Source organism: Oryx dammah, unplaced genomic scaffold (genome assembly GCF_014754425.2).
Source record: "Oryx dammah isolate SB20612 unplaced genomic scaffold, SCBI_Odam_1.1 HiC_scaffold_25, whole genome shotgun sequence".
NCBI classification, from domain to species: domain Eukaryota; kingdom Metazoa; phylum Chordata; class Mammalia; order Artiodactyla; family Bovidae; genus Oryx; species Oryx dammah.
Window position 1 is genome coordinate 100,408,185 of NW_024070209.1, and position 24,564 is coordinate 100,432,748.

The window sequence follows — 24,564 nt, forward strand, 5'->3', positions numbered from 1 at the left end:
TCCCTCTACACAGCTGGGGTGAGCGTGACCTGCACTACCACCTAACGCTGGGTGCCGGAGGGGGGGCGGGGGCAGGAAAGAATCGTAATTCCTTACTAGACTTGCAGTACCCTTCCATGCAGTTTAGTCGCTAGGTCGTGTCCGACTCTGCGACCCCATGGATGTAGCCCGCCAGGCTCCTTTGTCCATGGGATTTCCCAGGCAAGAATACTGGAGTGGGTTCCCATTTCTTTCTCCAGGGAATCTCCCCCACCCAAGGGATCGAATCGCCTCTCCTGCATTGGCAGGCCGGGTCCTCAGCGGCACCAGGAAAGCCCGTCAGGAGTACAGATTCCCAGATAAACGAAGGTGGGCTGAAGAGCAGGGCTGCTTTCCTGCCCGTTAATCGTTGGGTTATTCCCTTGACCGGAAGACGCCTTGTCCCGCTGCAGAGCAGGCTCGAGGGCCCCCATGGGCCGGAGGGTGAAGGGCACCGCCGGGGATGGGCCTCCGCCTCACACCGATCGAAATGCCGATACTTTCGCACTGTGTCGTTTAACAGATGTAGCCCTGTGTCTCGTGGCGCAAAGGAACCTAGACTCCCCAGCCGGGAGTCAGAAACTTAAGAGACTGACAGCCCTCCGGAATGTCGCACATTCTTGGAGCGCAATTTCGGCTCGCCCAGTGCGCACGCGCGCTGTCCTCGCCCAGTGCGCAGGCGAGCTGCACCCTCCCTGCCCCGGCAGGCCCCGCAGGCGCGGCGAGTCGAGCGTCGAGCGGACCAGTGGGCCGCAAAGAGTGCCGAGCGGCCTCACCCCTTAACAACGGTCGGCCTAGCGGCGCACCCCCGCCCCAGGCAGGTCTGAGGCGCAGGGAGCGGCTCTGCGGGGACCTGAAGAAACAGCAGTACGTTTGTGGCGCCGGGGGCCAGAGCCCAGTCGGGCCCCCCGGGCAGGTGAAACCCTCGGGAGAGAAGCGGAGTGCCGAGCAGAGGAGCGGGGCTCCCAGGGCGGACAGGGTCCCCGGAGGGAAGGGGGTGCCCTAGGCCGACGTAGCAGCTGGAGGGAAGCTTGTCGCCCTGAGGACAGAAGGGGGCCGCCGCAGGCCAGAGGCGGCGTTGCTGTGAGAACGCGGGGGAGGGTGGTCCCCACGGCACCTGCAGCCTCCAGAGAAAAGTGGACCCGAGGGACGGGGGGAGCCTCGGGAAAGAAACAGGGTGCCCGGTGTAGACGCGCCCTCGAGGTGAGAAAGGGGGCGCGACGGGAGGGCGGCCCTTGGCGCAGACGGGGAGGCTCTGAGTCTCGGGGGTGGGGGGCGGACGGAGGTCAGCGGCTGTCAGCCGGCCACACTGCCCAGGTGGGCAGGGGCCCCGGGGTCCAACGCTGTCACTGACCGGAAGGGCTCCGCGGGTGGTGCTGGAGTGAGGGACTCTTCAGTCCTGAGGTGGCCACCTCACCGCGTGTGACTGCTTGTGAAAGAGGGTCCTGATGTCACAGCCTCCTCCTAGCCTTCAAGGAAGCCACAGGTGTTCTTGGTGATAACTTTTCCTCTGCTTTTCCAGGGCATCCTCCTCCCCCGGCCTGCTTTTCTGCAAGATGTTGGGATTCTTGCAGCACCCTGTGATGGTGACCGCTGAGGTGAACTTGAATATGGTAGCTCTGACCGCGATGGGATTGCTGAGCCGACTATGGCAGCTTGCCTATCCAAGGGCTGTGGTGTAAGTCAAGCAACTTGATTCTGGGGGCCTCCAGAAGGAACTGTAATTTTTTTCAGTGCATTGATGGCTGGAAGTGCCTTTTTGAGCCCCATAAAATGGGAGAGACAACTTCTGGGCTTCCTTGGTGATGGATGCCTTGGCTGTTAGAGGAGAGACCAGCTGGTCCCCAGAACAGCCCCTGCAGAGTCCACCTGTTCAGTCTTGCCCCGTAGGTCAGTAGTAGGTGCAGTATCCATGATGGGTGACCTTTGACAGTCCAGAGAGTGGAGGGCAGAAGACAGGAATTTGGAAGCGAGTCCTTGCTGATGGTAGAGTGTGTTGTCATAATGAGAAATTGTTGTTATTATTAAAGGGCTGTTAATGATGTGATTAATATATGTGTTTCTTTTCACTTAACTTTTTATTATGGAAAACATCAAACATATACAAAAGTAGAGAATGATATGTTAGTCACCCAGTTGCAACAGTTACCAGCTCATAGCCAACTCCCTCCCTGCAGTGGATTTTTTTGAAGCACATCACAGACACTATATTTCATTCATTAAACAATTTAGTATCGATTTAGATCAGGATTCTTGAAAATCACAGGGTCACAGTAGCATCATTTTGCCTAAGAAACTGACAGCAGTTCCTCCGTGTCAGCAAACGTCCCTGATTGTCTGAAAGAGGTTTGCTGCAGTTGGCGCCTCTCCCTTTTACACCTGTGACTGTTTTGTTGGGTTACCAGCTCTTATTCTGACTCTCACCTGCAGACACGCAGGTGGACAGCCAGATCAGCTTTGTGTCCAGGAGGCCTTTGGTAGACTGGCTCGTGGTACACCCTAACCTACACACAGGGAGAGAAGTAGAATCTGTGTCAGGAAAGCCTCCTGAATGCCCAACTTCCAGGGGGGCGTTTTCCCTCCTATCCTTGCGGATATGTGGTGCTGCCCACGTGTCTTCATATTCAGGGACGCCATGCAGTTGGAGCAAAGATTCCAACCTTGACTGGTCACTCTCCAAAGTCATTTGGAAGCAAAGGTGTCCACTGACCCTCGCACCTTTTGTGCACAGTTAGGATCTCTAGCTGAACACAACGCGGGTTTGCTTTGCAGTTTTGATGAAGTGTATTACGGGCAGTACATCTCTTTCTACATGAAGCGGATCTTCTTTTTGGATGGCAGTGGACCGCCGTTTGGCCACATGCTTTTGGCCTTGGGAGGTAGGATTTCTTAGTAAGAGAAGTGGCTCTTTAACACTTAAACATGGAAGTTCATGAGGGCAGAAGCGGTGTCTTTATTTATTTATCTATTTGGGGGTGTCCTGGGTCTTCATTGCTTTGCACCAGCTTTCTCTGATTGTGCCGAGGGAGGCTAGTCTTCACTGTGGCCCACAGGCTTCTCCTTGCGGAGGCTTCTTGTTGCAGAGCACAGGCTCTACGGTGCACAGGCTTCAGTGGTTGCCACACATAGACACACTGGCTTAGCTGCTCCGTGGGTCTTATTCTTTTCTTTATCAGTGTTCGCCTGTTGCCTGCCACAGTTTGGTGCTTCAGAAGTATTTACTGAACAGGATAGTTATTGATTCTTCTTTTGTTTTAGGTTATTTAGGAGGATTCGATGGTAACTTTCTGTGGAACAGAATTGGAGCAGGTAAAATATCATTGTCATCTTCCTTATTAATGTGCACATATTAGAATTGAGAGGAAGTAGCTATCCTAGAGATTAACAACTACAGCTTATTCATCTGAATCCAGGGTATGATAAATAGTTTGGGTACAAGTGAAAGACTTTCAAAAAGTCCAGTAAATTCCTTCGTGCTTACTTGTCATCAGCGTGTTACCCTTGGTCTTTGGTACACATAGCATGCTGTACGTGGCATCTGTGCATGCTGTATGTGGCAGGTACCTTTTGTACATATACATGTGTTGCCCCAGTGTTTTTGGAAACAGGTTGGGTAAATCTGTAAATAAGCATTAACTCATTTCAGAGTCCTCAGGTTCCCGTATTTACTGAGAACTGGCCCTCGACCACATGAAGCCGAGGCCCACACACTCGGTCCCTGATGAGACCCAGCCTTGCAGACTGCGCTGTGGTCCGTGGGCACGTGCGCCGTGTGAGGACATGTGGCGGTGTAGGGAGGGGGGTGTGTGCCCCATGTGCTCAGCCCCTCTGTGCTCGCTCTTCCAGAATACAGCAGCAACGTGCCCGTGTGGTCCCTGCGCCTGCTGCCGGCCCTCTCGGGGGCCCTGTCGGTGCCCATGGCCTATGAGATCGTGCAGGAGCTCGGCTTCTCTCACTGTGCCGCCACGGGGGCTGCTCTGCTGGTGCTGATCGGTGAGGCCCAGGCGTCCTCCTGCTCCGGGGGGCCAGGGCGACCCCAGCGCTGACCTCTGCGTCTCTGCGGCCCAGGAGGGCTTGGGGTTCAGTGGGTGTGCCCCCTCCCATGTCTGCTACTCACAGGACAGAAGGAAGCGCGTCCCGGGTGTCCAGATCAGACTCTGGCAGTCACCCCACTCCCAGGCCGGGGGTTGTGCATAGGTCTGTGTGTTCAGACTGTGATGTTGTGGAGGGGCAGCCAACGTGTAGCGGGGCTGCCCAAATGATGCTCCTATGTACGCGCCCCCCACCCCTGGACCATCGCCCCTGGCAACCCAGTCTGTCCTTGAATGAGAACCTCCCCCGTGCCCCACCCCCCTTGACCAGTGGAGACAGATTCAGGAATAAGAGTGGGTATTCCTCAGAGGGCACTCTCTCAGCCCAAGTCTGTGAACAAATGAAGTTAAGTCAGATGAAAACAAACCAGAATTCGTGTCTGTTGAGTGACAACCCTAACTGGGGCCCATGCCCACAGAGTGTTAGAATGTCCAGGCACCCTGCAGAGTTGGTATTTCTCCTACAGATGAGGAAAATGAAGGTTCAGGAGGGCCAGTAACTTCCAGCCAGGTCAAGCTCCCACTTCCCACCTCCAGACTCTGGGACGTTTGGCAAGGACCCTTTTTTGTGGACATTCACCCTTGCTCCCCGACACCTGATGCCCGTGTCCTTTTCCCAACAGAGAATGCTCTCATCACTCAGTCAAGGTTAATGCTTTTGGAATCAGTGCTGATATTTTTCAATCTGTTGGCCGTGCTGTCTTACCTGAAGTTCTCCAACTCCCAGAAACACAGGTATGGAGAATGAGACAGAGGAGTCCGGGGGCTTGTCCACCTCAGCAGGTCCGATACCCTTCCACGGGGGACAGCTGCCCCAGGCACCTACACTGGCTCTTGGCTCCTGACTTCATAAATAATTCTCATCTCTCTATAATGTAAACTATGTGGAAACATCTTCTGACCCAAAGGAGAAGTTATATCAGGAGGACTGCTCTTCGGGGAGATGAGAAATCTTTCCCTTGTACCTGGAGCTCGGCGTAGCCAGCTGAGATCTCTGAGGCTGTGCCTTCTCTGGCCTTCGGGGGAAACGTCCGAGGCCTCAGCTCTGCTTCTGTGCTTTGCTCCAGGCCCTTCTCCCTGAGATGGTGGTTTTGGTTGGTGCTGACGGGCGTGGCCTGCTCCTGTGCAGTTGGGTGAGTCTGGTGCACTGGGTCTGGGGCGGCAGCCACTGCCTCCACGTGTGTCTCGTCTTGACTTCCTCTTCATCCTGTGTCTTTAGCATCAAGTACGTGGGTATGTTCACATACTTGCTGGTGCTCGGGGTTGCTGCTGTCCATGCCTGGCACGTAATAGGAGACCAGACGCTGTCAAACGTAGGTGCTGATGCCAAGGGGTGGGGCCGGGCTGGCCTGGGGGCAGGGCAGGGCTGGGGGGCCAAGGCTGGGGGATCAGGGGCGGGGTGGGGCTGGTGGGCATCAAGGGTGTAGGTCTGGGGTAGGAGTGAGGCTGATCCTGGGGGAGCAGGAGGCGGGGCTGGGGTGGGGGTGGAGCTGAGGGCAGGGCAGAGATATGGTGGGGTCGGGGGTGAGGTAGGGCTCACTGTCAGGGCAGGGAACAGGATGAGAACCCTGAAAGGAGGACTGGCCTGGGCCCGCCTTCCCCTGGGTGGGGTGATGTCCCCTCCGTCCTCTGGCAGGTCCGGGTGCTCTGCCACCTGCTCGCCCGAATGGCGGCCCTGGTGGTGCTACCGATCCTTGTATACCTGCTGTTCTTCTACATCCACCTGCTGCTGCTCTACCGCTCCGGGCCCCACGACCAGATCATGTCCAGTGCCTTCCAGGCCAGCTTGGAGGTAAAAGTGCCATCCTAGAAAGAAGGCCACACTAGACTCAGGGTTTTCTTAATGTAAACCACCCCAGGCGAACATCAGAGGGAAAACCAAATCGGGGAAGTGAGGCATGTCTTCACTCTCTCTACACTAATTCTGAATGTGCTAGTGGTGTGGGAGGGGACGAGGGGTCCGCCTCCCCAGGGGCTGCCTCCAGTCATTGGGAATGTGTAAGGTGCCAGGATTATGTCACACTTGACCGTAGCTGATGGTATGACTATGGCCCGGATGTGGGGAGGGGCTGTCAAAGGGGCTGGCTTGGGAATCACGTGTGTGCGCTCTCTCTCTCCCTCACTGGCCACCCCTGTGCTCCTGTCTCAGGGCGGGCTGGCAAGGGTCACGCAAGGTCAGCCCCTGGAGGTGGCCTTTGGTTCCCAGGTCACCCTGAAAAATGTCTTTGGCCAACCCGTGCCCTGCTGGCTTCACTCTCATCAGAGCACCTACCCTATGATGTAAGTAAGGAAAGTCATGTTTTCAATCCAGAGATTATAACATGTTTTGGGGCTTTTTTTTTTTTTTTTCCACATTTTTGCTGTTACCAGATTTCACTTCATGTGAAGGAGCTTGTGAGATGAAAGAAATGGAGCTCTTGGACCCTAGTGTCACTGAGTCTCATTATATACCATCGCTGGGGGGACCAGCCCCTCTGGGATGGAAACATATCTCACACCTCGCTGGGTGGCGCCCGTAGGGACTTGAGGGAGGGCGTGGGCCCCCGGCACTCCACCCACAGTTGCACCCTCTTCTTGCAGATATGAGAATGGCCGTGGCAGCTCCCACCAGCAGCAGGTGACCTGCTACCCCTTCAAGGACGTCAACAACTGGTGGATTGTCAAGGACCCCGGGAGGTGAGTACAGGTCGGGGGACAGCCTGGCCTCAGTTGCTGGCCGCCTCGTAGCTTCAGAACCAGGTCTGTGCCAAGAAGCCTGGGGTCAGGGACATAGCAGCAATCCTAGCAGGTACAATACAGTTCAGTTCAGTTCAGTCTCTCAGTCGTGTCCGACTCTTTGCGACCCCATGGACTGCAGCATGCCAAGCCTTCCTGTCCATCGCCAACTCCGGGAGTTTACTCAAATTCATGTCCATTGAGTTGTTGATGCCGTCCAACCATCTCATCCTCTGTCGTCCTGTTCTCCACACACCTTCAATCTTTCCCAGCATCAGGGTCTTTTCAAATAAGTCAGTTCTTTGCATCAGGTGGCCAAAGTATTGGAGTTTCAGCTTCAACATCAGCCCTTCCAATGAATACCCAGGACTGATTTCCTTTAGGATGGACTGGCTGGATCTCCTTGCAGTCCAAGGGACTCTCAAGAGTCTTCTCCAACACCATAGTTCAAAAGCATCTTTTTGGCGCTTAGCTTTCTTTATGGTCCAACTCTCACATCCATACATGACTACTGGAAAAACCAATAGCCTTGACTAGATGGAACTTTGTTGGCAAAATAATGTCTCTGCTTTTTAATATACTATCTAGATTGGTCATAACTTTTCTTCCAAGGAGTAAGCGTCTTTTAATTTCATGGCTGTAGTCACCATCTGCAGTGATTTGGGAGCCCAAAAAAGAAAAATCTGCCACTGTTTCCACTGTTTCCCCATCTATTTGCCATCAAGTAATGGGACCGGATGCCATGATCTTCGTTTTCTGAATGTTGAGCTTTAAGCCAACTTTTTCACTCTCCTCTTTCACTTTCATCAAGAGGCTTTTTAGTTCCTCTTCACTTTCTGCCATAAGGGTGGTGTCATCTGCATATCTGAGGTTATTGATATTTCTCCTGGGAATCTTGATTCCAGCTTGTATTTCTTCCAGTCCAGCGTTTCTCATGATGTACTCTGCATATAAGTTAAATAAGCAGGGTGACAATATACAGCCTTGACGTACTCCTTTTCCTATTTGGAACCAGTCTGTTGTTCCATGTCCAGTTCTAACTATTGCTTCCTGACCTGCATACAGGTTTCTCAAGAGGCAGGTCAGGTGGTCTGGTATTCATTCACATCTCTTTCAGAATTTTCCAGTTTGTTGTGGTCCACACAGTCAAAGGCATGGTCAATAAAGCATAAGTAGATGTTTTTCTGGAACTCTCTTGCTTTTTCTTTGATCCATTGGATGTTGGCAATTTGATCTCTGGTTCCTCTGCCTTTTCTAAAACCAGCTTGAACATCTGGAATTTCACAGTTCACATACTGTTGAAGCCTGGCTTGGAGAATTTGAGCATTACTTTACTAGTGTGTGAGATGAGTGCAATTGTGCAGTAGTTTGAGCATTCTTTGGCATTGCCTTTCTTTGGAATTGGAATGAAAACGGACCTTTTCCAGTCCTGTGGCCACTGCTGAGTTTTCCAGATTTGCTGGCATATTGAGTGCAGCACTTTCACAGCATCATCTTTTAGGATTTGAAATGGCTCAACTGAAATTCCATCACCTCCACTAGCTTTGTTTGTAGTGATGCTTCCTAAGGCCCACTTGACTTCACATTCCAAGATATCTGACTCTAGGTGAGTGATCACACCATCGTGATTATCTGGGTCATGAAGATCTTTTTTTGTACAGTTCTTCTGTGTATTCTTGCCACCTATTAATATCTTCTGCTTCAGTTAGGTCCACACCATTTCTGTCCTTTGTTGAGCCCATCTTTGCATGAAACGTTCCCTTGGTATCTCTAATTTTCTTGAAGACATCTCTAGTCTTTCTCATTCTATTGTTTTCCTCTATTTGCGCTGATCACTGAGGAAGGCTTTCTATCTCTCTTTGCTATTTTTTGGAACTCTGCATTCAAATGGATATATCTGTCCTTTTCTCCTTTGCTGTTCGCTTCTCTTCTTTTCACAGCTATTTGTAATGCCTTCTCAGACAGCCATTTTGCTTTTTTGCATTTCTTTTTCTTGGCGATGGTCTTGATCCCTGTCTCCTGTATAATGTCACGAACCTCCATCCATAGTTCATCAGGCACTCTATCTATCACAGATCTAGTCCCTTAAATCTATTTTTCACTTCCACTGTATAATCATAAGGGATTTGATTTAGGTCATACCTGAATGATCTAGTGGTTTCCTCCACTTTCTTCAGTTTAAGTCTGAATTTGGCAATAACCAGTTCTTGATCTGAGCCATGGCGTGTAGGACCACCCAAAATGGACGGGTCATGGTGGAGAGTTCTGACAAAATGTGGTCCACTGGAGAGGGGAATGGAAAACCATTTCAGTATTTTTGCCTTGAGAACCCCATGAACATTATGAAAAGGCAAAAGATAGGACATTAAAAGATGAACTCCTCAGGTCGGTAGGTGCCCAATATGCTACTAGAGATCAGTGAAGAAATAACTCCAGAAAGAATGAAGAGACAGAGCCAAAGCCAAAACAACACCGAGTTGTGGTTGTAACTGGTGATGGAAGCAAGGTCCAATGCTGTAAAGAGCAATATTGCGTTGGAACCTGGAATGTTAGCTCCACAAATCAAGGCAAATTTGAAGTGGTCAAACAGGAGATGGCAAGAGTGAACGTTGACATTTTAGGAATCACCAATCTAAAATGGACTGGAATGGGTGAATTTAACTCAGATGACCATTATATCTACTACTGTGGGCAAGAATCCCCTAGAGGAAATGGAGTAGCCATCATAGTCAACAAAAGAGTCCAAAATGTGGTACAAATAAGAGTCCGAAATGCAGTATTTGGATGCAATCTCAAAAAAGAATGATCTCTGTTCATTTCCAAAGCAAACCATTCAATATCACAGTAATTCAAGTCTATGCCCCAACCACCAATGCTGAAGAAGCTGAATTTAAACAGTTCTATGAAGACCTACAAGACCTTCTAGAACTAACACCCAAAAAGCTGTCCTTTTCATTATAGGGGACTGGAATGCAAAAGTAGGAAGTCAAGAAACACCTAGAGTAACAGGCAGATTTGGCCTTGGAGTACAGAATGAAGCGGGGCAAAGGCTAATAGAGTTTTGCCAAGAGAACGCACTGGTCATGGCAAACACCCTCTTCCAGCAACACAAGAGAAGACTCTTCACATGGACATCACCAGATGGCCAACACCGAAATCAGATTGATTATATTCTTTGCAGCCAAAGATGGAGAAGCTCTAAACCGTCAGCAAAAACAAGACCAGGAGCTGACTGTGGCTCAGATCATGAGCTGCTTACTGCCAAATTCAGACTTAAATTGAAGTACAGCACAACTGCGGTCAGTGTGGTGATGACAAAGGGGGCCATGCCCGGAAGCGTGGAAAGTGACCTGAAGTTTCAGAAAAGAGCTACATAAAACGCGTATGTTCACCTCGTATGAGGAACATGCTGATGGGGCGGCTGTGAGGCTCCACAGAGCCTGAGCAAGGACCCCCGAATCCGGCTGTGCTCTCTTCCAGGCACCAGCTGGTAGTGAACAACCCCCCGAGGCCCGTGCGGCACGGCGACGTTGTGCAGCTGGTGCACGGCATGACCGCCCGCCTCCTCAACACGTGAGTCCCTGCCGCTGCTCAGAGCGGGCATGCCTGCGTTACCACCTCGGGTCCCGCTCTGCAGTAGGTGTCGAGGGCAGGGAGGGGAGACATCAGTGATGGCACGCAGGCTGGGAAGGAGAGTCCCACCCAGAGTGAAGTGTGGGGCGCCCTGGCAGACAGGGGCACCTGCTGAAAGGAGAAGCGAATTCAAGAAGGCTGGGAGCCAGAGGACAGAGAAGGGGACAGAGCCAGGAACCCTACCTGGCCTGACCTCTGGGCCACCTCTGCTGTCCTTCCATCCAGCCTCTCGGGTCATCCGTATGGCCTCAGGGACCCCGCCCTCCCCCCTTGGACATCTGGGCTCTCCATGCCGCGTCCGCCTTGTCCTCTCCCCCTTCTGCTGTCCCTGGGTCAGGAAATCCACGGGGCTTCAGTCCTTCCTGCCCTCACTCCCAGTCCTGCTGGGAATCACCCGCCCTCTGCACATGGCAGGCACTGCTCCCTCTGAAAACTCACACTTGACCAACCTCACGTCTCTGCCAAGAGCCTCCAGGGATACCCAGCGTGACTGTCACACTCAGAACAACTCCCCACTCTCCCCTGGCTGCCGACTCCCCCAGAACCTGGCCCGCTGACTCCCTGGTAGACTTCATGCCAGTCACCCTAGCCCCCCGCTGCCCCCAAAATGATCCCATGCAGCCTTGCTGGGGCCTTTGCTCACTCTGCCTGGAATGCTTTTCAGCTCAGACCCCACTGCCATCCCCACCATGGCCCAGTCTCACTTTTTTAAAGAAAGATTTTATTCATTTATACTTTTGGCTGCACCAGGCCTTCACTGCTGTCTGCAGGCTGCTCTCTAGCTGTGGTGCTCGGGCTTCTATTTCGGCGACTGCTCTTGTTTCGGAGCACTGGCTCCAGAGCTCAGGCTCCCGCAGTGGTGCTGCGCGGGCTCCGTAGTTGCAGTTCCTGGGCTCTAGAGCACGGGCTCAGTTGCCCTGCAGTAGGTGGGATCTTCCTGGAGCACGGATAGAGCCCGTGTCTCCTGCATTGGCACGCAGATTCTTTACCACTGAGCCACCAGGAAAGCCGCCATGCAGTCACTTTATTCAGGGGTCAGCTGAAATCTCCCTGCACCAAAAGCATTTCTTGCGCACTGTGCCCGCCGGGGTCAGTGTTGTTCGTGGCACTCACAGGGCCTGCAGTCATATCTGACTTTTCCAGGGTCGTGAGGGCCTCTTCCTTACTGCTCACTGCGGGTCCTCCCCTGATGTGGTCCCGCACAAAGTCCGATCAGGCATGGTTTCCCTGAAAGTAAACAAGGGGAACTGACGTCCCTGGGCACTTGTTTTCCAACAGTATTCTTGGTGCCCCCGCCATTTCCGTGACCTGGCGTTAGGGAGCTCCCAGTGGCCAGGCTGTGCTCCCAGCTCGCTTTATCCTCTGCAAAGGGGATGGTGAGCCCGTGGTTTAGATGGACATCCCCCTACTTCCCCATCCTGTGCGTTCCCGGAGGTGTGGTCACTGCAGGGCCTCTGCCCTCCATGAGGGATTTAGCGCCCTGGGGAATGGCAGCCGAGGTGCTTGAAGGTTGAGCTGGCTTTGTTTCCTGAAAAGAAGTGCTTTTTTTCTCCTTGAAGATCAGCGAGTGCCTTTCATGAGAGCTTGGGGTGGCCCCAGCAGTGCTGTTTGGTTTTCCAGGCATGACGTCGCAGCCCCCCTGAGCCCCTACGCGCAGGAGGTCTCCTGCTATGTTGACTACAACATCTCCATGCCCCCCCAGAACCTCTGGCGGCTGGTGAGTCCCCGGCCACCTCGAGCGTGGGCATCACGGCCCTTTCCGAACAGCGCTCTGGAACAAGTGACCCCCTGTTCTACAGAAAGGGGGAGCCAGGGGATTTTCCTGTGTCCAGGGAGGAGCTGCGAGATGGTGGGTGGGTATTGAAGTGCTGCAGGGAGGAGGCTCCTCCCACAGTCGGCTCAGACCAGCTGCCTGGACACACCCGGGGCCTCTTTGATCAACCCTCGCCCGGGGACAGGCAGGGCCATGGAGGAGTGGGGGCAATTTCTGGCACTGCCCCCCTGGGCCCTGGGCCCTATCGCGGTGTCTTCGGGGTGGCACACTGTGTCCTGGGCCAGGCTGCAGGAGGGAAGTTCCATGGCTGGGCTGCTGGGCCATCTGAAGTCAGGGTTGTGAGTGCAAAACGCAGTAGCAGGGCCGTGATCACACTGGGCTTACTTCTGGGAGAGGCGCACCTCACTTCAGCCTCCATACCCGCTCCCTCGTAGCACCAGCCCCTCAATAGGTGTGAGGCGAAACCAGGGGCCGTGAAGGCCGCCTCTCTGTTCATGCCCAGCGGGGCCCAGGCGCTGGGTGCTGCACACGGGTGCTCCATGTGTCTGCCTCTGTCCTTCCCCTGAGGCTGCTCTGATGTGGTTGTCGTCCCAGCTCCTTGTCCCCAGGGTTGTCCTGAAGGTCCTGCCTGCTCCCCTCTCTGGTGAGGCCCATCGCTGACCCCTTCTCTGCTCCTCAGCCCCTTTCAGCCCCACCTGCCCGTTTCCAGGACTTGAAGCTCCATGATGGGCAGAGAGGATGGCCAACTGGAGGGTGTGGCCTCCTTGTCCTGCTCCTGTTCAGCCCCTCTGGTGTTGGCTTGTCAGTAGCCACAGGGCCTCCCAGGGTCATGCCAGGCACCTGCCAAGCTCTTCCAGTGTCAGTTCTTTATTACCTATCACCAGGAGTCCCCTCTCAGGGTAGAGTCTCACGGGGACAGTCTCTGACCTTCCTCTGCACTATCTTCATGTTTGGCCTGAGGTCTCGGAGCAGGCATCACAGAAGCTCAGGGGGGAGCACCATCCTTAAATCCCCACTGGAAAGGCTATCCGCATGTGGGGGAGGGTGGTGTCCCCACCCCCACCCCCCAGCACCTCGCACAGACCTCTGGAATAAAGTTGATGGCACTGTCTGGGATCAGCCATGTCAGCTTCCCTTGGGGGACTGTCCCCTTGTATCAGACCAAGCCAGTCTCACCGTGGTGACTGGTCTTCATCTTTACATTTAAGGAAATCTGAAAAAGAGTGAACTAATGGCCTAGATCTGCTTTTACAGGACATCGTGAACAGGGAGTCAGACACGGATGTCTGGAAGACCATCTTGTCAGAGGTCCGCTTTGTGCACGTGAACACCTCGGCCATCCTCAAGGTCAGTGACCGCCTCCCCGGTCCTGCCCAGAGGGACAGACTGGAGGGGGGCCGTGGAGGGTTGTGGGGTCTCTGTAACTGCTCAGAACTGAACCCTGGCGTGAAGCTCCCTGGAGAGCCACTGCCCTTGTGGGTGACCTGGGGCGGGCTCCCCCAAGCTGGGCGGGCCCGGGCCCTCCATCGTGATCCCCCCACCATCTTGCTTTGCCAGCTGAGTGGAGTGCCCCTCCCGGACTGGGGCTTTCGGCAGCTGGAAGTGGTGGGGGAGAAGCTGTTCCGGGGCTACCACGAGAGCACTGTGTGGAACGTGGAGGAGCACCGCTACGGGAGGAGTGAGCGCGCGGCTCCTGGGGGCGGGGCAGCCCGTGGGCTCCAGGCCCTACTGTGGACCCTCCCCCACCCCCCCACTCCCTCCAGGGTGGGCGAAGGGGACAGTGCCACCGGAAGGCAGGGCAAGGAGAGCTTTTGACTAGAAAGATGGCCAGGCGGGTGGGGGACCGCGGACCGTGTCCTGCGGGTTCTTTGGAAAGCAGCGGCGGCTGCTGTGGGCGGCTCCCTGACCGGGTTCTGCTCGCATCCTCCGGTCCCTGTGTGCCCACCAGGCCAGGAGCAGAAGGAGAGGGAGCTGGAGCTTCACTCCCCGACCCAGGTGGACGTCAGCAGGAACCTCAGCTTCATGGCCAGATTCTCCGAGCTGCAGGTGACAGGCAGACGGATGGGCAGCTGACCTTGCCCCTCGCTGGGAGGGCCACATGATGTGTCCAGCGTCAGCGTTCAAACTGGGACCTGCCTCGGCAGGGAGGGCCGTTGCCCTCTGTCCTCTCTCCATGTCGTGCCCGGCACCGTCAGCCCCCGGCCTCCCTGCTGTGTGGCTTTGCTGGCAGTAACCGTTAGGAGCCAAGGAGACATGCAGCAGTGTGGCACTGCTCCCAGGTCAGGTCGACACGGCACAGCCCCAGGGAAGCTGGAACTGGTCACTCAGCGTCCCCAGTGTCAAGGCACCCTTACCGCCCCATCCCATCCCTTAATCCACAAACTGGAACCCAGGAGAGGCGCCTCCTGGGCTGCCTCTGCGGGTGACCTGAGTGAACTTGAGGTTAGATGCCCCATGAAAGGGGCAGCGGTTTACTCCACCCCCTGGCAGATCCCTGCCCTGTGAAGGGCGTCTGGCTGTCCGGTGACTCCTGGTGGCCTCTGTTGTCTGCAGTGGCGGATGCTGACGGTGAGAAGTGACGATTCGGAACACAAGTACAGCTCCACGCCACTGGACTGGGTCATGCTGGACACCAACATCGCTTACTGGCTGCACCCCAGGACCAGTGTAAGCACGGCGTCTGCAGGCAGTCAGTCCATGCCCGAGAGGCCTGTGATGTTAAGAGTAGCCATTGCATCCGCCCAAGCCCCGGCCTTCCCGCGCCGTCCTGACAAAAGCCAAGGGCTTGCTGTTCTACGAGTGCTCTGGCAGCACGGGGCCCAAGCTCCCCTGAGGTGCCAAGGGGTCAGGTCCCCACGTGTCCGCAGGGAGGGATACCCGGCTTTGCTGCTGCCATGGCGGTGCGTGGTTCCCCTTGCCCAGCCAACATGGTTTTTAAAACCATCCCACTTGATTCCCCTCCTGGCACCTGGTGTCCAGGCCAGTCAGTGCTCTGCTTCCCTGTCCAGCGTGTCTTCACCTGGCAGGGCAGACGCAGCACGTGGTTGGTACCTGGTAATGACTTAAGCTAGGGGGTGCACCCCCTTTCCCCCTGCAGATGTGGGAGGCCGTGGCTTGCTGAGAAGCGGGCACTGAGGACCTTCTGCATCAGCGCCCCCATCCCCCTCCTTGTGAGCCGCTCTGCTGTCCAGAAACAACCCCATCCACTCCCGGCTCTGATTCCACTTACACAGCCGAGCACCTTCACACGTCCATCCTGGCCGCGAGGGCCAAGGGTTGGCAGCGCCCACGCCTGCCCTGAGCCACACCAGCCGGCCTCTCCCTCCCACAGGCGCAGATCCACCTGCTCGGGAACATTGTAATCTGGGTCTCGGCCAGCCTCGCCACCCTGGCGTACGCCCTGCTGTTTGTCTGGTACCTGCTCAGACGCAGAAGGAGAGTCTGCGACCTCCCCAAGGGTCTGTGCCGCGGCCCACGTGCCTTTCACGCCCCGTCCCTCTGGGTTTGGGCCAGAGCTCCATGTGCTTAGGGCTACATCAGCAAGCGTGGCCTTGGGCCACCTCTGTGTTTCTGCCCCGAGGGCACTTCTGTCTCTTCCCCACAGACAGGACTCTACGCTCCAGTCCCCATGTCACCTTCAAGGCTTCTCCAGGGCCATGCAGGTGTCGGGCCTGAATTGCTCCCTGACCCCACCACCCCTGGAAGTGGCTGACAGGACAGAGCTGCTAGGAGGCACTTGGGGGCGGGTGGTTTGGAAGAACAGAACTTCCCTTAAAACCGTTCTGATACAGGAAAGGAGCCAACGCCTGGGGTGGGCCCCGAAGGCCGCCAGGGGTGGGGATGTGCCCTCTCTGGGCTCAGCTGAGCTGGTCATTCTGTCCACTAGTCCCGGCTCCGGGGCGGGTGCACAGTGCAGGCCTGCCCCTGCCCCCTGAGGAGTGAGACCAGAGACTCGCGGGGAATCAGGAGTGAGCTGGGCCTGGCCCAGGGCTGGCGCCTCTCAGGACTGGGACGGCAGGGGCAGCAGGAAGTCCGGGAGGTTCTTAGGCCACAGTCTGCTCTTCCAGAGATGGTGGAGGGGCTGGGATGGGAGACAGAAAGCAGGGGCCGCGAGTTCACGGGCTCGCATGTGGATGACAAGGTGAGCCTGCCTGGCGGCAGGGAGCCTCCCGGCTCAAGATGGCCTTCCCTGCAGACCGCTGGCTGCGCTGGGTGCTGGCCGGGGCTCTGTGCGCCGGGGGCTGGGCCGTGAACTACCTACCTTTCTTCCTGATGGAGAAGACGCTCTTCCTCTACCACTACCTGCCGGCACTCACCTTCCAGATCCTGCTGCTGCCCATGGTCCTGGAGCACGTCAGCGACCACCTGTGCAGGTATTGGGCCTTGGCAGCCACGCACCCTAGGTCAGGGGGGTGGAGTCCAGGGGGGGTCATGAATGGTGATTGCAGTGTGGTGTGGACAGGGTTAGCCAGAAGAGGCACACTAGCAAAGCTCCTAGGGTTCCGAGCACAAAGCTAAGGCTGGTGGGAGGTGAAACCAGGGGATACACACGGAAGGACCTTTGGTCTGGAGGAACAAAGAAAGGAAAGGGAGGTGCATGGTGCCCAGCAGATTCACCAGGGGGCCTGTAAACCAGAGCGGGTTCTGGAGGCTGGGCCTGGGGCAGCTCAGGAGGGAGGTTCTGTGCTCCCGCCGCTGAGACAGAGCAGGAGCTGTGGAGTTCAGCAAGCAGAGCGAGTGAGGAGGGCTGAGTGGGTTGGGCAGGGCTTGATGAGGGTGGACACTCTGCCCGGGGCGCTGAGGGGACCTTGCGGTGGAAAGGGCCAGCCCCCCCGCACCGTATTCTGCTCCGGGCCGGCAGGTCCCAGCTCCAAAGGAGCCTCTTCACGGCCCTGGTCGTGGCATGGTTCACCTCCGCCTGTCACGTGTCGAACATGCTGCGCCCACTGACCTACGGGGACAGGCCGCTGTCACCCGGTGAGCTCAAGGCCCTTCGCTGGAAAGAAAGCTGGGACATCCTGATCCGGAGATACTAGTGGGACACGGACTCACCTACGAGCAGCAGGGCTGGGTCGAGACAAGGTCTTAGACGGGCGTGTTTCCTGCGGGCAGGCAGAGCGGCTCTGAGCTTGGTGGACATGGGCTTGGCTAGCATCCTGCCCTGGTCTTGTTAAAGAAATGGCCGTCCGACAGGCACCTCGTTTCCAGCAAAGTCTGTTTTCCCTGATCATAAAGAGCACCTTCTCACAGCCGCCTTATAAGAGCCCCATGCACTCACTCAGTGTGGAGCTGCTGCGTGGGACGCACGACAGCCGAGAAAAGGCAGGGAGGGGCTGGTTCTAGTCGACCCAGACAAGGCCCAGTCTTGCTCAGAGGCCAGTGGTGGGCTCAACCCGGGCCCCTGCTCCTGACCTAGGGAGGCCCCGGGGACTCCCTCTCATGGTTCAGTGGCCTGTGAGACCTTGAACACCAGCCCAAGGGGGCTGGGGGAGGCCAGCTGTGACTCCTCTTGCTGACCCAACCCCCACCCAGAGCCTGCCGTGTGTGGCCTGTCATCCACACATTTCCTGGTCCTGATTCTGCCTTTTTTTGTGTAATTAAAAAGGGGCAAACTGGCATTCACATTTGGTGTTATTTATTGGTTCTCTCTCCAAAAAGAACAGTGAACTTGACAAAACCGTCAGTCATCAGGAACCAGCCCTCGAGCTCAGTCAAGCTCACCCAAAGTCCCTGTGTATCTAGTCAGTACTCGAAAACTGGCAGCAAAGGGGAGGGACCACTTTTACAGTAACAGCTGCCACATGGAAGGGGGGGCACAAGACAGGCCAAGACTACTGGTGTCTGGGAGGCAAGGTCACTAGGCAAGCACAGGGCCACTGTGGGCCACAGCATCTGTTCACGCTTCCCAATCCACACACGCCTTGGCCATGGGCAACACCAGGAAAGGCCTGTCCAGATGGCAGCCTGGGCTCCGGGGTGCCGAGGACACTGCTTGCAGGAAAGCAGGCAGGGCTGGGCCAGGGGGACCCCATCTGTGTGTTTGGTGCTGGTTAAGGAAAAGTTTGCTCCCCAGGGCTCCCTCCTGGCTCTGCCTTTGGAGCACAGGCCAAAAGGAAGGACGCCTCTCCGTGGCTCCTTGCGTACCAGATCAGTGTGTACCAGGACCATGACCCGCTGGTGGGTCATGAAGTTGGGTTACTAGGTCACAGAGAGCATGGTGTTAGGAAACCAGAGTAAACAGAAAATGTGGTTGTATAACAAGTAAAACGGAAGAGGGTTATCTTCAAACTTGTGTTCCAGTTACACGTGAGTGAACCAGGTCACACTAGTCTCTCTTGCCGGGGGTTCACCGTCAAAATCACGGCGACCAGGCTGTTCTCCCAAACATGGGCCTCGCGTACCGCACATTCTATGGCCTTTCTCAGCAGCGAAGAGCGCTTCCAGCCCCCATGACGTGAGGCAGCGGGAGAGAAGGTCAGGGCCGCCGGCAGAGAACCTGTCATACCGCCTGGATGACTCGTCCAGGTCTCCCGAATTAGCCGGGACCCTGACAGCGCCCCGTCCGTGGCCGCATGTTTCGGGGCAGGCGGGCCTCTGGGCCCGCCGGGTGCCGCGCAGCCCGCTCCTCAGTGGGGCCTGCTGCTGGACTCCAGGTGCGAGCGCTTGCCTGAGGCCAGCACCGCGGGGTGCTCCCCCGGCTCCGGAAGTGTCCTCTTGTGGCTGCGCCCGTTGGCCCCCGCGCGGTGCCACTTGCAGATGTCGCCGTTGAGGATGTCCTGGATGTGCTGCACGATGAGGTTGATGGCCACTGCGGGGACACACAGGCGGAGTCAGCTGCCCGCCCGCCCAGCCGCCACCCGCGAGGCACACGCTTCCCCCCACAGGCATCCGCCTGCCACCGAGCCTCAGCAGGTAGACCAGTGCCCGCTGGGGCTGGGCACGGTAAAATCGACCTGGCGTGGTGGCACGGGTTTCTGTTAACTAACCCTGGGTGTAATACTTCCTGCCAACAAGGGCCTCCCTGTCAAGCAGTCCTCCGTGTATTTTTTGCTCCACACCACCTTTACTGAAACTTAACTGACATCGTATGCTATGTCACCTTAAGGTGTAAAACACGTTGCATGTTCTAAGTGTGTTGTGAACCTCTGCCACACATGTACGTGGACAGGCCTCGCCCCCCAGCGGCATCTCAGTAACCTGGACGGGCCGGGCCTGCTGCATGGCCCTGGTGGGGGCGGTGTGGCACAGGCCTGCTCCTTACCCATGTTGTCAACCCCTCGAGGGATGATCACGTCTGCATACTTCTTTGTCTACAAGGCAAGAAAAGGAGGGTCTTGTGAGATGCTTTGGGCATGCCTGGGCCTAGATGCAGGGCGCATGCGCAGACCACCTTGAAGGGTGAGGAGGCGGGGGCAGGGGCTCAGGTGAGAGGCCACAAGCCCAGAAGCGAGGGAAGCTGAGCCAAAGCAGCGGGAAGGGATGGCGCACATCTGCCAGCTTCTCGGAGACGCTCATCTCTGAGAGCACCGCCGTTGGGGCCAATGGTCTGCGCTGACCGCCGGGTGCTCTGGGCTGGCTGAGGTGGGGCACCCTCCCAGTGCACAGGGTGTGGAACCCTGCGAGAGCAGGGCTGCACCCCAGGCATGGAAGTCGCGGGACCTGCTCCCCTTCCTGCTTCGCCTCTCCTCTGCTCCCACACCGAGTAGCCCACTCCTGTCGGGCGCTATGGTGCCGCCGAGAGGGACCCCAAGTGCTGCTGGCAGGGGAGGGGGCCCGCAGACGGCTGAGCACCGCCAGTGTGTGGGCCTGGGCCAAGGAGGCCTGTCCCAGGAGATGAGCCGCGGGGGCGGGGCGAACAGGGACAGACTGGGCCCCAGGGCAGCCATGTCTGCAGGCAGAGGAGACCCAGGGCTCAACTCCCACGGGGCTGGGCCACTCTGCTGGGCTGTGGGGGCAGGCGAGGGCGACCAGCAGAGGGCTGAGAAAGGTACTAGCGACCGAGACACGGGAGACTCGGTCACCTCGCCGAGGCTCCCTGTGAAGGCGGGGAGGGACTGGACGAGCACACTCTGCCTCCATCCAGGGGCATCCGATCACACCTGGTGTCCAGAGCTTCACGGTAAACCACCTACTTTTCAAAAGTGTCTTTCTGGGGATAAGAGACTGCGGAACAGTCAATTTCCTAAGCACTTTCTAGAAACTCCAAGACCATGAATGTAAAATAAAATGTTCTCATGAACTAGCAAAGACAGAAGTCCTTTGTCCCATTTATCTAAAGCAGGAATCCTGCTTCTAATTTCTCTGTGCCTCACTTTACCCTTTGGGAAACGATACTGTGAAATTTCCCTTTGAATCTCTTCACCATCCTATCCGGTGAGAGAGGCGAGATGGAGAAGACAAGACAGTCGCACACAGTGAATCCCTCCTCGACATACCAGCTGGACCTCCCTCCACCCCCGAGAGACACACGGTGTGGAAGAAGTTTGTAAGCACCCACTGTGCACCAGACAGCACTTTGGCAGCCAACAGACAGAGACCCCTGCCCCCACGGAGGGCCCCCTGCTCCCGTTCAGAAGGGCTGGGGGGAAGGAGAGGCACAGTGTGGGCAGTGGACGAGCAGTGCCCTGGACAGATGCAGACAAGAGCCCGGGAGGAGGTGACGCTGGTGCACGGGGTGAAGCCTGGTGCGGGGAGGAGGGGTGCGAGGGACAAAGGACCCATTCCCAGCTGAGACCACTCCCTGGGACTGCGGGAACGAGAGGCTAACTTTTCCACATATACAGCAGATCGCGTCCGTCCATGACTCGGCTCTCAGAATGGGCACCAGGGGGCCTTCTGACAAGGGGGGAAAGGAGGGCCCAGGGCAAGTGGAAGGCGGTACCGGCAGGCAGAACTCCTCAAAGGCTGGCTTGACGAAGGTGGTGTACTGCGTCAGGATCTGCTCCAGGTCCCGGCCCCGCTGCACATCCCGGAGAACTGCAGTGACAGGAGAGAGCAGGGGCCTGCAGACGCCGGCGGGGGAGCCTGGGGCCAGCCTGGCCAGGGGCAGAGGAGCCCGCATCCGCCTTACCTCTCCGAGATAGCCTGACGTCGGAGTCAGTGTCCACGAAGAGGCGCAGGTGGAACATGTCCCGGATCTCCTGGCTGTAGAAGACCAGGATGCCCTCAAACAGGACCACGTCTGCGGGGTAGACCACCGTGGTCTCCGCAAGCCTGCGGGGCAGGCCAGGGGAGAAGCCTGCCATCAGCATCAGACCCTGGGCACGGATAAGGGGGGCTGTCCCGGGAACCAGTGGGGCGCAGACCCAGGGCGGGAGGGGTGTCCTCACCAGCCCCCCGGACACAGCCCTCTCCTCCCAGAACCACCCGCTTACCTTGAGTGGGTCACAAAATCATAGGTGGGGACCTCGACCGTTTTGCCCTCGACGATGTTTTTCAGAGTCCTGTGCATCAAATCGTTATCAAAAGCATCTGCAGGGGTGGAAGAGAAAGCAGGGCAAGTCTTTATGCTCAGAACTTGCTGGGTCCTGGGGTCTGCTGGGTGTGAGTGCTGCCAGCGACCCTAAGGAACGTCTGGCTCGGAGGAGCCCCCACGGCTTCCATCTGCAGGGCCCTCTGCAAACCACAGGCTGGACCTGTCCTCGCTGCCCTGGGGCAGTGCCACCACCTGGGCCGCTGTCCCACCCACAAGTCTGAACACACGGATCTCCTGATCAGCCAGTTCTGGGAGGTAGGTGAGTTAGGCGTCTTGCTTCTAGTTCTGGGAAATAACACAGGCTAATGCTCCTCGGACCTTCTTCCCATGTGTCCCCTGGAAAGGAATGAAGACTGGAGCCAGCCACTGGGCGGAATCGTCTACTAGCAGCAGGGAGGGGCAGCATGGCTATCCCCCTCACCCATCCCCTCTCCACCTGTTCCCCTGGCCCCTGACCAGACCAGGAAAGGGAGCTTCAATGCCTCTGGTTCTCGTTCACCCACTGCTGGCCTCTCGAGGACTCTGCCCCAGTGGAAACGGTCTGCATAGCAGGCCCCTGATAGCAAGAAGGCCTTTAGTTTTCTCCACTACCACAACTGTTGCAGAGCAGTGGGCCTGAAGGCCCTTCTGAGCTGCAGACTCCCTGACCGGCTCCAACCGATGGAGCCTGGAGCTCCTGCAGGGTCCAGAGGACACAGGAGAGACCCTGGGGCTTAACCCCCAATCTGCTCCATAGAGGTTTATCCAGGGACAACCTGGGGCCTCTTCCCCATCCAAGGCCAACTCTGGATCCAGTCTCTGTGGTCCGCCCTTCTCCCCCACTCTCTCCCCACCTTCAGAGCCTCTACCTGGGTGGTCGAAGTTGTACTGTCCTTTCAAAGCCTTGGCCTTCTGCTCCGCGGTCAGGACCTTATAGAACCTGTCTTGGCTCAAGATGACTAGCTTGCGCTGCCGGTGATCCACTTCGTTCTGTCCCAGCAGCTCCATGATCTTCTCGCATACAGTGGACTGGGAAACACACAAACAGGAGCCCCGCCTGGAGACGCCCACCCCGGCGCATCAGCTCCCGAGCGGCCGCCAGGTCAGCGGCTGCGCCTGGCGGGGAGGGCGCTGGGGTGCACCAGCAGGGGCAACGCGGACCTGGAGGCCACGAGCGGCCAGGCCAGCCGGGAGCTTGCGGGGGTGCCCCGGGGTCCAGCAACCCGCTCCCCGCCTGGCCCGCCGCGGCCCCAGCCCCTCCGCCCCCGGCCCTGTCCACGCCCGGGAGGTGGGTGGGGGGCACCTCGAGGCAGCTAGAGGTGGGGGTCTCCCTCTGGAATGAGGCCCGACAGGCCGCGCGGAGTCCCGGGGGCGCCCAGGGTGACTCGCAGGCCCCGCCGCGCCGCCCAGCCCCTTACCTTGCCGCTCGCGGTGCCGCCGCTCACGCCGATCAAGAAGGGCCGCTGGTGAGGGCGGTCCGCCTCGGGCCCGGCGCCCTCGCAGTCGCCGCCTCCAGCCGAAGCCATCTCCGGCGTTGCTCGACCGCATCTGACTCCCAGCTCCCGCCGCCGCCGCCGCCGCGCAAAGGTCGGAGACGCCCCCCGCCCGGGGCTCCACTTCCGGGAGGCACGCGGCGCGGCAGGGGGCGGGGCGGCGCGGTGGGCGCGCGGGGCACGGCGGGAGCTGTAGTCCTGGTTGGTGGCTGAGGGTGCCGCGCATGCGTGGGCCTGGCCGGGCCCTTCCGCTGGGCCTGGAAGGCCGCCTAGGCAGCTGGACCCTTTGTCGCGACGCCGGGTTGTTTTTTATTATTTGCTGCAAAAGCCAAAAGCCAGTCGGTTTCGCAACTGGCTGCAGTAGTCTCCAGATGTCGGGCGGCCTCCGAGAAGGTTCCTTCTGCCCGCACCTCCGCGATGCCTGGGGTGGCGGTGGGAGGCGTCGGAATGATCTCCAGGGCCGCAAGGTCGGGGTTGGGTGCTTGGGCATAGAGGCGGGTCGGACTCCTGAGCCCCGTGACCCGAATTGGAAACTAGAACCGGTTCTGCAGCCTCCTGTGCAGTCACCCAAGAGCACGCTCTCACCTCCGCACCGGCCCCGGTGGTCAGCCCTTGCCTCCAGCGTGTGGGTCCAGTCCTCTTGCCTGGGCACAGGCTTAGCCCTGCTCCTGTTGGTCCTCCATGCCAGCCGAGCCTCCACGTTATCCCTCCCTCCTCGAGTTTCTTAACACGACCCTGAGCCTTCAGTGGTCCCCCACTGCCTCTGGCCAGCAAGTTCCTGGCCTCCTCAACCTGCCCCTTACATGGTGGGCAGAAGTCGTGGGATGACTTTTTGACTGAGCCCTAGACAAGCTGGGAAGAAGGGACCCTGTCTGCTGAATTCCACCTGTGCCCCTGGTCCAAGAAGGCAGATACCGACCCATTCCTGTTGTACAATGTCCTCAAGGCATCAAGTCTCTCTGCAAGCCTAGCTCCTGCTGCACTGTGAGCCCTCCATGAATATTTGATGAAACTGAAATATGCAAGAGAGACTAACATGGAGACGTCAGGCGAAGAAGCATTAACCCATTTCAGCAAGGGTTACAGGATGGTTCTGATGGGGGGTGGAGCAGAGAGGGGATGATGAGGGGCTGGAGGTGGGTGGTTGGGCCTCCTGAGTCCTGAGGACCTGGGCAGAGCGAAGCGCATAAAGGGCGGCTGGGTCGGCATGAGAAAGCCCGCTCCCACAACTGAGAGGGGCTTACAGGGAAACTCAGGGTAGGGCATCCACACGCTCAGGAACAAGGTTGGCGACCAAGCCGCAGGGAGAGAGTTACCAGTGACTGACCAACGTGTTTCCTTACTCCCCAAATGTTAGGGGGGAATGCTGTGATTTTGTGAAATTCA

General features: G+C 57.4%; 2 protein-coding genes across 7 annotated transcripts; one reads left to right on the forward strand and one right to left on the reverse strand.

The window, feature by feature from the left end:
* The first annotated feature begins 723 nt into the window (after positions 1-723).
* Positions 724-17,853, forward strand: POMT1 (protein O-mannosyltransferase 1). Of its 3 annotated transcripts, none has more exons than XM_040225430.1 (20): positions 724-934; positions 1,541-1,696; positions 2,791-2,897; positions 3,277-3,327; positions 3,865-4,011; positions 4,733-4,844; positions 5,177-5,242; positions 5,329-5,422; positions 5,746-5,901; positions 6,259-6,389; positions 6,690-6,785; positions 10,305-10,397; positions 12,078-12,174; positions 13,486-13,578; positions 13,789-13,909; positions 14,180-14,277; positions 14,785-14,898; positions 15,563-15,689; positions 16,427-16,604; positions 17,093-17,853. In XM_040225430.1, exons 2-20 carry the CDS (start codon positions 1,575-1,577, stop codon positions 17,265-17,267), a joined length of 2,178 nt encoding a protein of 725 aa, XP_040081364.1. In that variant the 5' UTR covers positions 724-934; positions 1,541-1,574; the 3' UTR covers positions 17,268-17,853. The 3 variants fall into 3 exon arrangements, with proteins under 3 accessions (XP_040081364.1, XP_040081363.1, XP_040081365.1); XM_040225429.1 differs by having other exon boundaries at positions 748-885; XM_040225431.1 differs by having other exon boundaries at positions 802-1,221.
* UCK1 (uridine-cytidine kinase 1) lies at positions 17,850-24,564 on the reverse strand. 4 transcript variants are annotated; one of them, XM_040225433.1, is made up of 7 exons: positions 23,104-24,564; positions 22,555-22,714; positions 21,606-21,702; positions 21,302-21,444; positions 21,113-21,207; positions 19,493-19,541; positions 17,850-19,039 (listed from the first exon to the last, which is right to left on the reverse strand). In XM_040225433.1, exons 1-7 carry the CDS (start codon positions 23,209-23,211, stop codon positions 18,858-18,860), a joined length of 834 nt encoding a protein of 277 aa, XP_040081367.1. In that variant the 5' UTR covers positions 23,212-24,564; the 3' UTR covers positions 17,850-18,857. The 4 variants fall into 4 exon arrangements, with proteins under 4 accessions (XP_040081367.1, XP_040081366.1, XP_040081371.1 ...); XM_040225432.1 differs by having other exon boundaries at positions 20,999-21,207; XM_040225437.1 differs by having other exon boundaries at positions 22,555-22,742; positions 23,104-23,320.

What these genes read in the sequence shown, in the direction of transcription:
- POMT1 (XM_040225430.1), top strand. Translation starts at nt 1,575, where the DNA reads ATGTTGGGATTCTTGCAGCACCCTGTGATGGTGACCGCTGAGGTGAAC. An exon ending in TCCAACTCCCAGAAACACAG is followed by an intron (nt 4,845 to 5,176) that starts GTATGGAGAATG and finishes GCTTTGCTCCAG; the next exon opens with GCCCTTCTCCCTGAGATGGT. An exon ending in GGAGCACCGCTACGGGAGGA is followed by an intron (nt 13,910 to 14,179) that starts GTGAGCGCGCGG and finishes TGTGCCCACCAG; the next exon opens with GCCAGGAGCAGAAGGAGAGG.
- UCK1 (XM_040225432.1), bottom strand. Translation starts at nt 23,211, where the DNA reads ATGGCTTCGGCTGGAGGCGGCGACTGCGAGGGCGCCGGGCCCGAGGCG. An exon ending in GCGGCACCGCGAGCGGCAAG is followed by an intron (nt 22,715 to 23,103) that starts GTAAGGGGCTGG and finishes TGTGTTTCCCAG; the next exon opens with TCCACTGTATGCGAGAAGAT. An exon ending in GATTTTGTGACCCACTCAAG is followed by an intron (nt 21,445 to 21,605) that starts GTAAGCGGGTGG and finishes CCTGCCCCGCAG; the next exon opens with GCTTGCGGAGACCACGGTGG.